The 17701-nt window shown below is 34.5% G+C and overlaps 1 protein-coding gene across 2 annotated transcripts in view; it reads left to right on the top strand.

The window, feature by feature from the left end:
• The window catches only part of AIMP1 (aminoacyl tRNA synthetase complex interacting multifunctional protein 1), a 43963-nt gene extending 30674 nt beyond the window's left edge, over positions 1-13289 (top strand). For both annotated transcript variants that reach the window (XM_025921754.2, XM_086704459.1), the window contains exon 7: positions 10112-13289. In XM_025921754.2, the coding sequence (XP_025777539.1) occupies positions 10112-10278 (167 nt within the window). In that variant the 3' untranslated portion in view covers positions 10279-13289. The remainder of the gene's footprint in view (positions 1-10111) is intronic.
• The last annotated feature ends 4412 nt before the right edge of the window (positions 13290-17701 follow it).

Raw genomic sequence — 17701 nt, 5'->3', positions numbered from 1 at the left:
TTTTCATGTTCATTTTCTTGGCTGTTTTAACCAGTTACTTATCCAGCTGCCTACTAGACTTTTTCCCTAATATGTCCCAAGGGAGAATACATATTCCCCATCTTTCCCCTAGAATTTTCCTTTTCCATAGTATTTCTCATCTTATCTGACAGGAATTCTGTTCTCTCAACTTCTTTTTATTTTCTCACTTATCTTCTCCTTCAGAAAATCCTAGCAATTGTACCTTCTGAATATATCTAGAATCATTCTCCTCATCTTTGCCCACTACTACTTTGGTCCTGGTGCCAACATCTGTTATGTGGAAGGTAAAACTTTGTAACTGATCTCCCTGCTTTTGCCTGTGCCCTTCTTCCAAATATTTTCAGTTATGGGAGAGTGATGTAAGTCAGAGTGTATTACTCCTCTGCTCAGAACTATTACAAAACTTTTCATTTGACCCAGAGTACAAGCCCAAGTTCTTGTAATGGCCTCCCATTGTGTTTGTTAACCTCATGTACTCCATAAATCTTCACTGGATCACTCCAGTTGAGCCACTGGCTCTTTCCCCAAAATAGCTACATGGCTTGGTCCGTGATCCTATTGATCCAATATACTAAACATTGTTAATTGTCTGTCCACACAGAATTGTAAGCACGTGAAATCAAGATTTTTACTTTTGTGTTTATGTGGTGATTATTCACTGTTGTATACCTAGCATCTAGAAAAATGACTGGTGTAGAGCTCAGTAAATTGGTTAATGAATAAACAGAAAGAAACACACTAGTAAAACATGTAAAATACAAACAGAAAAATCAGTATTTGGAGAACAGGCCTGAGCATTTGCCTTCATTATTGTCAGGGTTATTCCTAGAGAACCACCAAACCTCTTTTCTCTATTGATTAGCTTTCTAAATTTAATCAACCTTTATTTGCAAACTTATACTTTAGTTTTTGTGCCACAATTGGCAATAGTTACAATTGCTGTAGTTCAAAAACCCAGTTAATCACACATAAAATAATTTAGTGCTAGGCTTTTTATGGCCATGGCAGATATCAAAGAGCTGATAATCAATGAGCAAAACAATGGCTAATTAAAATGAAGTTTCCGGTTTTTATTTCAGATTGTGAATGCTTGGGATTTTGGAATTTGTATTTATTGCTTTTTGTAGGTTTTAAATTCTAAGAAGGTGGTCACAGTTTTTTACATCTGTACAAACTCCTCTCTGAACTACTTCCTATTCCCTGTGTGCTTTGTTTACAATCAGTTGGCCTAAAATAGTCTCTGAAGGATTAGTTCTCTTACATTATGTGTAACTGTTTCCAAATGGTGATTATTGGCATGTGTTTAGCAATTTCAGAGGCTCTGCAGTTTTTAGCTTTTAAGAACTTTTATTGATATCACTTAACTTTGTTGGATAGCTATGCCAAAAGGAAAAAAAAAGAAAACTATGAAAATAAGATTTAGAAGAACATTACACACAGGAATGATGAAAGACTTCTCTGGAAAATACAATTTGTTAAAAAACAATTGTTTAAAATGTTAGGTATGTTTTTCATGGCAGGTGATTTAAACTTTCATTTCAAACTAGCTTTATACCCTACCAAATGGTACATTATTGAGAAGCATTTTGAGTAAACCAGAAAGTTAACAATGCATCCAAAATTTTTCAACTCTCATTTATATTCAGTTACCATAATGTGACAAGTTTTAATTGCAATCTTAAAATTTTACTTGTCTGAATCATGTTTCCTTTATTGATTGGTCTTACAACTACATTCAGAGTGTTCAGATACTGAGTCTGGTGTGTTAAAAGCAACAGTCAAGCTTTAGAATTTCCTCTTACTAGTTTCTACTTTATATTTAGTTCAAATCCTTGTTCTTAGAAAATTACTAGTTTTATTTTTAAATTTTTTTTTCAACGTTTATTTATTTTTGGGACAGAGAGAGACAGAGCATGAACGGGGGAGGGGCAGAGAGAGAGGGAGACACAGAATCGGAAACAGGCTCCAGGCTCTGAGCCATCAGCCCAGAGCCTGACGCGGGGCTCGAACTCACGGACCGTGAGATCGTGACCTGGCTGAAGTCGGACGCTTAACCGACTGCGCCACCCAGGCGCCCCGAAGATGACTAGTTTTAACTAAGAAGTTAAAGCTTTCAAATTTTGGCTCCACATGTGCTGGGTGATTTGGGAACCTTTCTGAGGCTCAGCTTTTTCATCTATAAGAAAGATTTTAATGATACCTATTTTGTGTGGGTACTGTGAGATTTAACTTTTGAATCACTTAGCTACCTGCCTGATATTTTTAAGTTCTTGGCTGTAACTTTTGTGCCTTAATTTCCTCATCTGTAAAATGGGGAAATTCTTTTTTTAATTTTTAATTTTAGTTAACATTCAGTGCAATATTGGTTTCAGGAATAGAATTCAGTGATTCATCACTTACATACAATACCTAGTGCTCATCACAAGTGCCCTCTTTAATACCCATCATCCATCTAGCCCATCTCCCACCCACATCCCTCCATCAACCCTCAGTTTGTTCTGTATCATTAAGAGTCTCTTGTGGTTTGTTTCCCTCTCTCCTCTCCCTGCCCCCCCCCAATATGTTTATCTGTTTTCTTTCTTAAGTTCCACATGTGAGTGAAATTATATGGTATTTGTCTTTCTCTGATTGACTTATTTCGCTTAGCATAATACATCCTAGCTCCATCCACATCATTGCAAATGGCAAGACTTCATTCTTTTTGATGGCTGAGTAATATTCCATTGTGTATATATAACACATCTATTCATTTATTTCTTTTTATTCAAATCAGTTACTTAAGATATAGTGTAATAATTATTTCAGGAATAGAATTTAGTGATTCATCCCTTACACATAACACCCTAGTGCTCATCCCAGCAAGGGCCCTCTTTAACACCCGTTGCCATTTAGCACATCCCCCTACCCAACACCCTGCCAGCAACCCTCAGTTTGTTCTCTATATTTAAGTCTCTAATGGTTTGCGTCCCTCTCTGTTTTTATCTTATTTTCCGTTCTCTTCCCCTGTGTTCATCTGTTTTGTTTCGTAAATTCCACATGTGAGTGAAATCATGTATTTGTCTTTCTCTGACTCATTTCGTTTAGCATAATATGCTCTAGTTCTATCCATGTTGTTGCAAATGGTAAGATTTCATTGTTGTTGATTGCCGACTGATATTCCATTGTATGTATATACCACCTCTTCTTTCCATTATTTGGCTGTTGTCGATAGTGCTGCTGTAAACATTGGGGTGCATGTGTTTGCTTTGAATCAGCATTTTTGTATCCTTTGGATAAATTACTAGTGGTATTAGTGGGTTGTAGAGTAGTTCTATTTCTGATTTTTTGAGGAACCTCCATACTGTTTTCCAGAGTGACTGTACCAGTTTGCATTCCCACCATTGATGCAAAAGGGTTCCTCTTTCTCCACATCCTTGCCACCATCTGTTGTTGCCTTAGTTGTTAATTTTAGCCATTCTGATAGGTGTGAAGTGATATTTCATTGTAGTTTTGATTTGTTTTTCCCTGATGATGAGTGATGTTTTAGCCTCTTTTCATGTGTGTTAGCCATCTGGATGTCTTCTTTGGAAGAGTGTCTGTTTGTATCTTCTGCCGATTTCTTAACCAGGTTATTTGTTTTTTGGGTTGAGTTGGTAAGTTCTATGCAGATTTTAGGTACTAACCTTTTGTCAGGATATGTCGTTTGCAAATATCTTCTATTCTGTAGGTTGCCTTTTAGTTTTGTTGATTGTTTCCTTAGTTTCTGTTTTAATGTCTATTTATTTTTGAAAGAGAGAGAGAGACAGAGCATGAGTGGGGGAGGCGTAGAGAGAGAGGGAGACACAGAATCCAAAGCAGGCTTCTGGCTCTAAGCTGTCCACACAGAGCCCAATGCGGAGCTCAAACTCCATGAGATCATGACTTGAGCCAAAGTCAGACACTTAAACCACTGAGCCACCCAAGCACCCTGATTGTTTCTTTCATTGTGCAGAAGCTTTTTATCTCGATGAAGCCCAATAGCAGTAGTTCATTTTTGCTTTTTTTCCCCTCGCCTTTGGAGACTTGTCTAGTAAGAAGTTGCTACGGTCAAGGTCAAAGAAATTGCTGCCTGTATTCTCCTCTAGGATTTTGATAGTTTCCTGTCTTACATTTATGTCTTACATCCATTTTGAATTTTTTTTTTTTTGTGGATGGTGTAAGAAAGTGGTCCTGCATCATTCTTCTGCATTTCGCTGTCCGGTTTTCCCAGTACCATTTTTTGAAGAGACTATCTTTCATTGGATATTCTTTCCTGCTTTGTTGAAGATTAGTTGACCATATAGTTGTGGGTCCACTTCTGGATTTTCTGTTCTGTTCCATTGACTTGTGTGTCTGTTTTGTGCCAGTACCATACTGTCTTGATCACTACAGCTTTGTAATATAGCTTGAAATCCAGAATCGTGATGCCTCCAGTTCTGTTTTTCTTTTTCAGGATTGCTTTGGCTTTTCAGGGTCTTTTGTGGTTCCATACAGATTTTAGGCTAGTCTGTTCTAGCTCTGTGAAAAATACTGGTGGTATTTTGATAGGGATTGCATTAAATGCATAGATTGCTTTGGGCAGTATAGACATTTTAACAATATTTGTTCTTTCAATCCATGAGCATGGAATGCTTTTCCATTTCTTTGTGTCCTCTTCAGTTTCTTTCATAATTGTTCTGTAGTTTTAAGAGTACAGATCTATTACCTCTTAGGCTTATTAGGTTTATTTAGGTAGGTTAGGTTTATTCCTAGGTATCTTATTGTTTTGATGCAGTTACAAATGGGATCAGTTCCTTTATTCTTTGCTGCTTCATTATTGGTGTATAGAAATGTAACAGATTTCTGCATGTTGATTTTATATCCTGAAACTTATGTATTAGTTCTAGCAATTTTTTGGTAGTCTTTCAGGTTTTCTACATAGACTATCATGTCAGCTGCAAATGGTGAAAGTTTGACCTCTTCCTTGCTGATTTAGATGCCTTTTATTTCTTTTTGTTATCTGATTGAGGCTAAGACTTTCAGTACCAGGTTAAATAGTAAAGGTGATGGTAGACATCCTTGTCTTGTTCCTGACCTTAGGGGAAAGGCTCTCAGTGTTGCCCCATTGAGGATGATATTAATTGTAGGTCTTTCATATATGGCCTTTATGATGTTCAATTATGTTCCATCTATTCCTTCTTTGTTGAGGGTTTTTATGAAGAATGGATGCTGTATTTTGTCAAATGCTTTTTTTGCATCTATTGAGAAAACAGTATAATGTATCACATTAATGAACTGATTTGTTTATGAATATTGAACCAGCTCTGCAGCCCAAGACTTAATCCCACTTGATCATGGTGAATAATTTTTTTAATGTACTTCTAGCAAATTTGATTTGCTAATATTTTATTGAGAATCTTTGCATCCATGTTCATCAGGGATATTGGCCTGTAATTCTCCTTTTTAGTGGGGTCTTTGTCTGGTTTTGGAACCAAGGTAATGCTGGCCTTGTAAGAATGAGTTTGGAGGTTTTCTTTCCATTTCTATTTTTTGGAACAGTTTGAAAATAGGTATTAACTCTTCTTTAAATATCTGGTAGAATTTCCCTGGGAAGTCATCTGGCTCAGGACTCTTGTTTGTTGGGAGATGTTTTGATTACTGATTCAATTTCTTTGCTGGTTATGGTCTGTCGAAATTTTCTATTTCTTTCTGTTTCATTTTTGGTAGTTTGTGAGTATCTGGAATTTGCCTGTTTCTTCCAGATTGCCCAATTTGTTGGCATATAATTTTTCATAGCATTCTCTTATAATTCTTTGTATTTCTGTGGTGTTGGTTGTGATCTCTGCCATTCGTGATTTTATCTACTTGGGTCCTTTCTCTTCTTTTTAGTAAGTCTAGCAAGGGGTTTATCAATTTTGTTAATCTTTCAAAGAGTCTTAGTTTCATTGATTTGTTCTGATTTGTTTTTTGTTACTGTATCGTTTATTTCTGCTCTAATCTTTATTATTTCCCTTTTTCTGCTGCCTGTAGACTTTATTTGCTGTTTCGTTTCTAGCTCCTTAGGTGTATGGTTAGGTTATGTATTTGGGACTTTACTTGCTTCTTGAAATAGGCCTGAATTTCAGTATGCTTCCCTCTTAGGACTGCCTTTGCTGTATCCCAGAAGTTTTGGACTGTCCAATTTGCATTTTCATTTGTTTCCATGTATTTTTTTTTAAATTTCTTCTTTAATTTCCTGGTTTACTCATTCATTCTTTAGTAGGATGTTCTTTATGTTCATGTATTTGAGGGCTTTACAGTTTTGTCTTGTGGTTGACTTCAAGTTTCATAGCATTGTGATCTGAAAATGTGCATGGTATGATCTCAGTCTTTTTGTACTTGTTGAGGGCTGATGTGACCTAGTAGGTGATCTCTTCTGGAGAATGTTCCATGTGCACTCAAAAAGAATGCATATTCTGCGTTAGGATGAAATGTTCTGAATATATCCGTTAAATCCATCCAGTCCAGTGTGTCATTCAAAGCCATTGTTTCCTTGTTGATTTTCTGCTTAGATGATCTGTCCATTGTTGTAAGTGGAGTGTTAAAGTCCCCTACTATTATTGTATTATTTTCAATGAGTTTCTTTATGTTTGTTATTAATTGATTTATATATTTGGGTGCTTGCAAGTTAGGGGCATAAATATTTATAATTATTACATCTTCTTGATGGATAGATCCCTTAATTATGATGTAATACCCTGCTTCATCTCTTGTTACAGTGTTTGGTTTAAAATCTAGTTCATCTGATATAGGTGTGGGTACTCTGGCTTTCTTTTTTTAAATTTTTTTTTTTTAATGTTTTATTTATTTTTGAGACAGACAGAGACAGAGCATGAGTAGGGGAGGGGCAGAGAGAGAGGGAGACACAGAACCTGAAACAGGCTCCAGGCTCTGAGCTGTCAGCACAGAGCCCGACGCGGGGCTCGAACTCACGGACCGCGAGATCGTGACCTGGCTGAAGTCGGACGCTTAACCGACTGCGCCACCCAGGCGCCCCGCGGCTTTCTTTTGACAACCATTAGCATGATAGGTGGTTCTCCATCCCCTTACTTTCAAACTTCAGGTGTCTTTAGGTCTAAAATGAGTCTTGTGGACAACATATAGATGGATCTTGTCTTTTTATCCATTCTGATACCCTATGTCTTCTGATTGGAGCATTTAGTCCGTTTACATTCAGAGTGATTGTTGAAAGGTATGAATTTAGTGCCATTGTATTACCTGTAGAGTTAGTGTTTGTGGTGATGCTCTCTGGTCCTTTCTGGTCTTTGTTGCTTTTGGTCTTTTTTTCCTCCAATCAAAACATCGCCCTTAAGGTTTCTTGCAGGGCTGGTTTAGTGGTCATGAACTCCTTTAGTTTTTGTCTGGGAAACTCTTTATCTCTCCTGTTCTGAATGACAGCCTTGCTGGATAAAGAATTCTTGGCTGAATGTTTTTCCTAAACGAGGGTAATTAATAGTATTTATGTAGTGTACTGAGAGGATTGAATGAGTAAATATTTGTAAAGCCTTTAGTGTAGCAAACAGCCTATGGTAAGCACTATGTATTATGTGTTATGAATATTATTTTGTGTGCATGTCAATATCTTACTAGTTCTGTGAAGCTTAATTTTGTGCTGCATCACAGTTTTTTTTTTTTTTTTCTTTTGGTATTTGGAGCTTATTGTCTGCATTTAACAAGAACTCACACAATCTGTGCTTTTGATAAGAATTTCACACAAATCTGGGATGCTGTGCCTCTTGAATTAATCTGTTATCAGTTTGGCAATGTGTTTTTTGGGAGAGTTGGGGGAATTAAGAGTTAGTACTCAGGCCTCTAAACAGTTTCTCTGCCTCCAGCTTTCTAGGATTCTGGAACGCCCACTTCCTGACATGATCTATACACAAGCAAAGTAAACTTTTAGACTAAGGAATGGCTTAGAAACAAAAAATAGAAATGTTTAAAAACAAAAAATAAAGATACTTTATATGTTAGTATTTTTTTCTGTAGATACTTGATATATTAGCATTTTTTTTTTCTGTTTATTAATTAGTTTTTCTGCTGTCAAGTCAAACGCTCTTAATAAGAGAAATCCTTTTCTTTTATACTAGTCTTTCAGTTTTGGTTTCATTGCTTGTTCTTTTGGTATAGATACATCATTCAATTAACTGTTCTGTCATCTCTGAAAACCTGCATATCAGAGGACAGTTTTATATGTTCTTGCCAGTTTCGTGGCAGTTCCTGAAGAGCTAATAAAGAACAAAAACCACAGTGGCTGACAATTTTACTCAGTTTTGTTTTTCCTGTTGTATGAGTGCAGAGTAAAAACTAGTTTAGGTCATAAGGTATAACTAGAGTATAGAATATAATTCCAGTAATGGTAAAAGATTCTTTTGAAATTAATTCCAGAAGGTTTCAACTTGGGAGTCACTTTAGAAAACATCTAAAAAGTTGGATATCTATCATTACAGAATTATATACTTCAGAAATACTCTTTTTATTACCTCCTGGAAACCATTTTTATTTCACACTTAGGTTTAAGAGATCTGTTACTTTTCATTGTTTCTTGAACTGATTCTTTATTCCAAATGTTATTGAGCATCCTCAGCTACTAAAATGGTATTATGTTAAACTTTACTTTCTATTTCTTATAAGTTAAGAGGGATTGTTTTGTATACTGGTGTTCCTTAAATCTAGACCAGATGTATTCTACAACACATTTGTCTTTGTTGACTAAAAACTTTTAGTGTGAGTTATGATAGAAGTTGAGGTTTTATCTACATGTAAGAATGTTACTTGTTTCTTTTCTAAAGAATAGTGTGTCAGGAGGCAAGATGCTGTGCTAGCAGAATAAGGGTTTTGTTGTCAAATTCTGACTCCACTTGTTGATCTTCTAACTTTGAGCAGTTTATCTTCTTTGAGCAACGGTTTCCTTATATTTAAAAATAGAGTGTTGTTGTGAGCATTGCACGCAACTTGTATATATTTCTCGTGCTTAGAAAATGTGACTCGTTGTCTCTGAACTTTTTCTGTCTCTTTCCCTCTCACCAAATGGAATGGGCAGCCCATGAAACCCAAAGTAGTTACTATATTTATTTAGATAATCTTAGCATTTAATCCATTCTCCTATATCGATAAAAAAAATCTTTAAGCACCGTAGCAGCAGTCTCATCATTTATTTTGTACATTGAAATATAAGCTGCTTCTACCACATGTAAATATATAACATCAAATTATGCTTTTCATCTCTTCACAGTTTTTCTTTATATATAATGATAAAATGAGTATCTTATATTTTCATTTTAATAGTTTGGAGAATAAATTCTTTTTGCTGTATTACCTGCAAAAATATTTATTATAAGAGTAAAAAGTAATCTTGAACATTTGTAAGGAGATGTCAAAATATTTGTGTGTGTGTATAGTTTTATTTCAACAAAGCAATTTTTACATTTTTAACATTTAAAACTGAGCATCATCTTTCCTTTCCAGTGAAACAAAAAGAAAATTTAAAAACAAACAAGAATAGGGGCGCCTGGGTGGCTCAGTCAGTTAAGCGTCTGACTTCAGCTCAGGTCATGATCTCACAATTTGTGAGTTCAAGCCCCACGTTGGGCTCTGTGCTGACAGCTTGGAAACTGGAGACTGCTTTGGATTCTGTGTGTGTGTGTGTCTCTCTCTCTGCCCCTCCCCTGCTCATGGTTTGTCTTTCTCTGTCTCTTAAAAATAAATAAATGTTTAAAAGAATTTTAAAAAAATTAACAGGAATAGAGAATGTCAATTCCAAATAAGATCCTACAGATTCTGCCGATTCTCCCATTGAGTGTCAGGGCTCAAGTCATCATTAGGAGAGAATGTTATTTTAAAAGTATCATCTTCAACTGCAGGGATATCTGTTAAAAATCACAACTAAACATGCCAAAGGAGAAGGCATGTTAGGAAATGTCAAATGCTTTATTTTACAGATCAAAAATATAAACTGCTCATGTCATAAAAATAAAGTATATGTTAAAAGTAAGTGTTAAAATACACTAGAAATCTCTCTGGATAATTTATTTCATATTTTAGCTATGTAATTTTTTTTTTTTCTTCTCCTCAATAGGAGAGCCTGACAAGGAGCTAAATCCTAAGAAGAAGATTTGGGAGCAGATCCAGCCAGATCTCTGCACTAATGATGAGTGTGTGGCTACATACAAAGGAGTTCCCTTTGAGGTGAAAGGGAAGGGAGTGTGTAGGGCTCAAACTATGACCAACAGTGGAATAAAATAAAATAAAATAAAATAAAATAAAATAAAATAAAATAAAATAAAATACTCATTTACTGAAATACATTGGAGAAAACTTTAATAACAATAAAAAGAAATATATTTGTCACTTGTGCCTAAAATATAACTGGCTTTTTTATGTTATTTCTCTTCTAGACTTGACTAGTCTTTTAATCAGGTATATATTATTTTCAGTCAGTTAAAGAAGCACTACATTTTTACTTGCAATTTTTGCTCCTGTATAATGTAGGAAAGAAATCGATTATGTTTTGTGATTGTTTATTTTTTAGCAGGGATGTTGGTTACCAGATTATTTTTCTTGATACATTTAGATAACTTGAACTAGATGAACATTTAGTTTCCTGTTTGTAGGCACATGGTACATGAAATTTTAAGCCTTTGGATTTTTAGTATATTGTGTGTCTGTATTATAAATGTCCTCTCCTCTTCAAAAGTGACAAGTTGGAATTTTTGTCAGTCTTATTAATTAATCATATTGTAATAATATTGAAAATGGCCAACTAGAGAGCCAAACATCATAAAAGCTAGGAGATGTGGTACTTCAACATTATTGCTGTTGCTTACCAAAGTAATCAGACCTGTAAAGGTGACTTTTTTTAAGAGTGAAATTTTCAGTTGTATACTGGACTTTCTTTCCATTTGACAAAATAATTAGTAATAAATTTCAACTAACTATAAAGAATAAACATTTTGCAAAGTGTTGCCAATACACTTTCCAATAAATTGATGTAAAAGCAGCAGTCTAAATTTTTTAGTCTAGATGGTTGTAAAGATTCTTTGGGTACCTAATACAAGATTAATTATAGATTGTTACGTTTTAGAAGAGTATTTAAAATCAATATATTTTGCTTTTTCATGTACCATCACACTGTCAGTATGTTAAAAGAAATTGTTACCAAAGTTAACATATATATGTATTAAGGTGTCAAATGCCTATTTTCACTCATCTTACAGATATTGTAGGAACAATGAAAATTAACTTAAGAATTATGAGCTTTCAAGTTCACCAGCCTTGAGATGATGACTGATGAGGGCTACCAAAAAGAAATGCATCTCTGGAGGTAGGAGTATAGATATTGTTTGAAAGAAAAATCATACATACAATATCTAGCTGCTTATAGTCTCTAATCAGAAAGAGAGGCAAAATAAATTTAAAACAACCCTGCATGCCAGCTTATGAAAGGTATAATTAAATTTCATTTATTTAAGTCCATGGAGTTCTGGTAGGCCAGTTTTATCTTCTTGCTGAAAAACCAAATATTAACAGAGCATCAATAGCAACAATTGACAAGTAAACACAAATGAAACTCAAAAGTTATTTTGTACTCAGGATAAATTATTCTTTTGGAAATAAGACTTATAAAATCTTTCATGATTCTGTATTTTCTAATTTTTCCCAATTAAATTTCTTTAAATATTCTAATATAAATTAAAGAATGTTTCAACTACTTAGATAATTGAAATATTTGTTCCCAGGTTTTAAAATTACATAAAACATTAATCAAGTCATCAACGTAGCCCCATTATTAGTCATTGTTTTTACAGGAAAAAGAATTCTATTTGTCTCACTGGGATAAGAGAGTTCTTATGGAATCAACAACAACAAAAATGGCATTGGTAGTGAACTGTACATAAACCTTTTGGCTTCTGACTAGTATTCAGCCCTTTAAGGATTTCAACGGTAGAAGATAGTGTTAGGTCACAGCCTAAACAGTTGGTGCCTTTCAGCCTTTATTTAAACCAGAAAATAATAAATCAATGAAGTTGACCCAATCACAGGATGCTTTCTTAAGCAAGATTGGCCCACTATCTTACAGTGAATATTGGGAGTACTAACTTTTCTTATATTTAGAAATTCCATGTGTATTATTGCTTTGAGATTAGTCATTTTCAGGGCATGTTGATTTTAATATAAAATTGAAAATTTTTTCTCCGCCTTTCACTAAAAGCATTAGGTACTCTAGGATACAAGAATAAGTGCCCACCAAACATGATTTATCATTGCTTTTTAAAAATATGTAAATTTCTATTTAGACTATCTACAGAATATTCAAAGTAACTCATTGAAGTTTAATAAGAAGCATGTCAGCAAGACAGAGGGTGTGGATAAGACTGTGTCAAGCAACATTAGGGAGTTTAACCAGGTCCCAGAGTCTTGGCCTTGGCTTTGCAGGTCCAAAAGCCTGCATTTGTAGATGACTGTCAGAGATGCTAAGATATCCAAAGAGCGCTTAGTATTGGTTTTGACACCAGATTATCTAGTTTTGATTTCTGGCTGTACAACTTAAATGCATATGTAAGCTAGGGTAACTGTTTAGCCTTTATGTACTCTATTCCCCTTGTTTAAGATGGGTACAGTAAAGTACTTATCTTAGAGTTGTAAAGAGTGTGGGAGTTTAGTACCTAGAGTACTTAAGACAGTTCCTATTATATAATAGATACATATCATGTTGATATTAGTTTATGGTAGAGATATTCCTTTTCCAGAAACTAGCGTTCTTGAGATTTCCTGAGAAGTTAAATTCTTGTTCAGAACGTTACTCAGTGTATATGAAGTGAGCAGAGTATCTTAAGGAATATTTCATACAGACTGAGGTCCTGTTTTTTAACAGATTCTATTATTTTTTTGTACCAGATATCTGTTACCTTGCTGGAGATGTTCATTACTACATTACTGAAAATTTCCCACTGAAATCTGTTATTTAGATATTTAGATACCATTCATGTTCATTGATGCCCTTTGACTGGTTTAATATTAATGATAAAGTTTTAAATAGTTTTGCAATTTTCTTATACTAGGAAGACAATATTTCTCACTATTGTGTTTTAGTTTATTATAAATAGAAGCAATTCTCTTTTCAAGTTCTTGGTCAGTGGGGAAGCATATCACTATTGCGTGTAACAGGAACATTAAAAGGATATGAGTATACCTCAGCTTTCCAGGGAAATTATATGTTGTACCTTTAAAAAAATAAAAATATCAGAAGTGCTCAATACTAAGGGTATACTTTAGCCACATAAACTGTGACACTCTGAGCATTATGCAACAATGTAAAAAACTAAAACTTTATCACCAAAATACCAAATAAAAACTATGGAGGAAAATTAATGTAACTCAACTAACAATAATATTGCAAATTACTGTTCTGTGGAGAAACCTTTACTCTCCAAAATTTCAATTAAGGAATAAACCATGCCCTTTTCTAACAAAAGTTGGGGGAGGGGAGTATATTCATATTTCTCTGCTATTATGGATTTTTATTATAGAATTATTATTAAGATATTTAGTGCTTTATAGCTAACAAAATAGTTTCACACATCTTACCTGTTTCTTAACTCTATAGAGGTAGACCAGCCATTTCATTTACCCTAAAGAACCAACAGAAAAGTTAAATAAATGCCTGTGCTTAGTGTACCTAGCTGAAACCTAGATCTTCTTCCAGCTTTTAACTAATCCTGTGCTCTTCTCCATTACAATATACTACCTTATGTGTCACTTAAATGCCCTGTGGTTTCTTGTATTTGCATGAGAAACAACTTTTCTTCTGTTTAAACTTTAGGAAAAGATAGTGATAAACTCCCTAAACTGTAGTAGTTCATGTAAGGAGATTAGGGTGACTCCTTTAGTGGAGTATTTAAGAGATTCTAAAGAGAGAAGTGAGATCATTCATTAAACATTGCTTTGGAGTGGTTGGTTACAAAGATAATTTACCAACTTTCTTCTTTTTGTTGCAGAAGTTCTTAGGAAGAATCTCTTGGTAAAACAAGGCTGCTGCTGCTGGTAGCAGTTGGCTTGATTCTATGAATAGTGTACTGTTGAGGGCACTGATCCTGACTGGCCATCCCAAAAGCCAACCTATGAGAGAAGTCACTAAGTTCTGATAGATAGATAGATAGATAGATAGATAGATAGATAGATAGATAGATATAAGTAATATTTAATTATTTAATCCAGGAGCAACTCTATAGTTAAACCTCATTTGCAGTACTGTTTGGATGATAATCCCAAAATTTGCAGTGATAATGACAAGAAGGAAGGTAACTGATGGCTAATATACCTCTATACAAAACCAGACATTCAGATACCAACTTGTTGGAATGAAAAAGAGTGGCTTACACATTCTTGCTTACTGCACTTTTTATAGTTCTGGTTTTTCCTTTGGATAAATCTTGGCAGAGATAATTCATAGGGGTATAACTCCAAAAAATTTTTGGAAAAAGGACCCAGAACAATGAAATAATTGCTGGTTTGAAAGTGAGCCATCTGGAATTTCAGAGTGTGAATTAATTATTGTATATTATATTTTTTCACCCTTATGTATTCCCTTGTTTATTTTTTTTCCTTCCCCTTCCTTACTCCCACCCCCCGCCTAGCATACACTATTCCCAATTCTCTGGATTTTTTAGTAAAATATGTGTGTAAGTGTTATTTTATGTCTCCATCAACATCATTTCCTATCTGGCAGGCTATTGTCCTTAGCAACAGCAGCAGAAACAAGCCTGGGACTCAATAATCGTAAGAAAAAAGAATAATCCTTTTTAATGAAGGAGCTAACTGCTCTTCCTTGCCTTTCCCATTGCTACATAATACCTGAAGAATTGTTCAAATAGCAATTATTAATGTCTGCTCATTTCTGCAATGGCATTTTTGTGAGGAGCCTTCATATTAAGGTTGCTCTTAACAGTTTTACATTTGTTTTTGTAAATTGCCTCATTAGAATATTATACATTCCAGTAGAGAAATGCTCTCAATACATAAGATCCACTTAACTTTTCAGCTCTAAGATTGCATATTTGGCTGATACTTGTTAGTTTAAAACCCATTCAACTTTTTACACCTGGGGAATGTGGAAAGAACAGTATGTGGTTTGATTTCTCTTTGAAAAAGATTTAAGAAAAATACAAAGTAAAAGTCACTTTTAGAGGTTAACAAAAGAGAATAATAATGTTGGTAAAAATAACCTTTTTCTAAAACTTCAGTTGTCATATGAAAAGATAACATTTTCTCTTAAAACAGCACATAAATGGAAAACAAAAACTTCAGGTGCTTATGAATACATTTATTATTAAAAATAAGGTTTGAGGATTTGGGGAATAGCGATGTCATTTAAAAACATTGGCCTTTTATAAAGAATATACCTGAATGTGCCTGAGGCACATTGGTAATATGCCTGAAACACAGTAGAACAGAAAATCTAAACAAATTCTTAATGAAAATTATGGCAGAGTATAAACATAAGTAAAAGCAAATCTGAAATTGCTAATTGAGGTAATCTATTTAGAAGACTAAACCTAGTAAAGGTCAGAGCTAATGAGTATTAGGGGTGAATCACCAATGTCCCAAGATGGTATGTGCTAATGAGACTCTAAACTCAGCTACACAAAAATATCAAGTATACCATCTTCCAGTCCTCTAAAATGTTCAAAACTTTCAAATACAAAGTTTGGTAGAGACTTTTGTCTTCCAGGTGAGAATAGCATGTAGTTTGGGCCTCTGAAGGGACATGAGGGAAGATTGCAAATTATGGACTAATGGGATAGGTGGCAGGACACCAAAGATGAACTTTCTGGATATCATTTCTTTTACGTAGAGCTAATTTTGGTCACATGGTTCTTTTGTCACAAGTTGTAATTATCTCCAGTTATGATTAGTTTATTCAATGGGTACACATGTACTGTCATCAAAAAAAAAAAAAAAAAAAAACCTAAACAACCCAACTTCAAGTAGAGTACAGCACAGCAACAAGAGGTTCACTGTGGTGTCTCACCATACTTTTGATTCAACTACCCCACTACCAACTAACAACTTACTTCTCTACATGCACTATGCTGATTATTATGAGGAGTTAGAATTGCTGCTGCATAAGGGTACATGGAAGAACAAGTCTGGAGTTTAATGCCTCTTGGATACTGTACTAGAATTAAGAGTATATTAGGGAAAACACACTGACAAGAAAGATAAGGGAAGATGGAAACAGTGGTGAGCAATGGACCTTCTAATATTTGTATATTAAGTTGAAAGAGAAAATGATAAATTACCAGGAATGGTCAATGTAGTTGGTAAGAAAGTACTTTTGAACAGAAGGGGCAATCTGTCAGGAAAATCTTGAATTAAATGTCTTAGCAAAATCTGGTAATAGGGGGAAAGGAGAAGCATTCCAAAGCCCTCTTTCCTAGGTAGGACATGGGAAGGAGATAAGGATAGGGAGAAAATGAAAGTGTTCTACAGGTCTTACCTTAGTTGGTGAGGGCATAAAGCTCTATGGAAAGAAAGTTCTTAGGGAAGGAGTTGTTACCTTGTCAAACAAATAGTGCTTGATTCTGAATTCAGAAATAAGGAAATAATCCTTAATGCATATCAGAGTAGAACTTTGAAATTATCAAGGATCAGCAAAACTGATTTGGTAAAGGAAAAGAAAACTGTAAGAAATACAGTAATATAAAATAATTAAACATAAAGTATGATGGAGAAACATCCAATATGCTTGCATGGGAGAATTTAATATCACAAAATATTTTTCATAACACAAGTTTTTTTAATTAGGAAAAATCTAAAAAATACATAAATGAATGCCTGAGAATATCTAGCAAAATATTTTCAAATAAGAGAAACTTGTTCTAGATAGCAAGGAATGATACAGAGCCATTTTAATTAAATCATTCTGGTATCGGCGGTATAAAATAGATAACAGAAAGAAATAAGAATCCAGAATAGATCCAGAAATAAAGGAGATATCTTTCTCTATATATATCTACCTACCTCAGTCTGTCTATCTTCAGTAGGAAAAGTATGAATTATTTAGTAAACTAGAGAAAGTATAATTGATTACCCATCTGAAAGAAATGAAACTAAAACCACATCTTGTATCAAATACAGAGAAGTATATGAGTATAAGAAAATTCACAAATTTAGTTTGGCATAAATTCTTATGAAGTTAAGGGATAAATAATAGAAGGGAAAAAATAGCAATGTGAAAGACAGATGGAAGACTAATATCCGTAGTGTACAGAGAGCTCTTCTATTTTGCCAAGCAGGGAGTGTTAAAAAAAATATTCAGTGACACTTGTTAAAGATGATAAGGCAGACTTTATTCAGGATTGTGTAGATAGGTATAAGTACTACTGCAGTGGGATGTTAGAGTCGGGAGAGAGATTGGATTCAACTCCAGATATTGCACAGCCAAGTGTGAGAATTGACAAGGATATGAATTTACACCCCAAGGAGCAGGGTGGGGAATCAGTGGTCACTTTGGAGTTGATGGAGGATGAGGAACCTGATCAGATACTGAGGGTCGAGGGTTCTGGTTTAACTAATGTATCAGAATTCTTGCTAAGACTAGATTTTACAAGCAAATGCACAGGCGGGCCTAGAAGACGTTTAAGCCTGACTAAAGTTTTGGTCAAGC

The sequence above is a fragment of the Puma concolor genome, chromosome B1 (genome assembly GCF_028749965.1).
Source record: "Puma concolor isolate L17-30 chromosome B1, mPumCon1.1.hap2, whole genome shotgun sequence".
Taxonomy (NCBI): Eukaryota; Metazoa; Chordata; class Mammalia; order Carnivora; family Felidae; genus Puma; species Puma concolor.
This window is presented reverse-complemented; position numbering and strand designations above follow the sequence as displayed.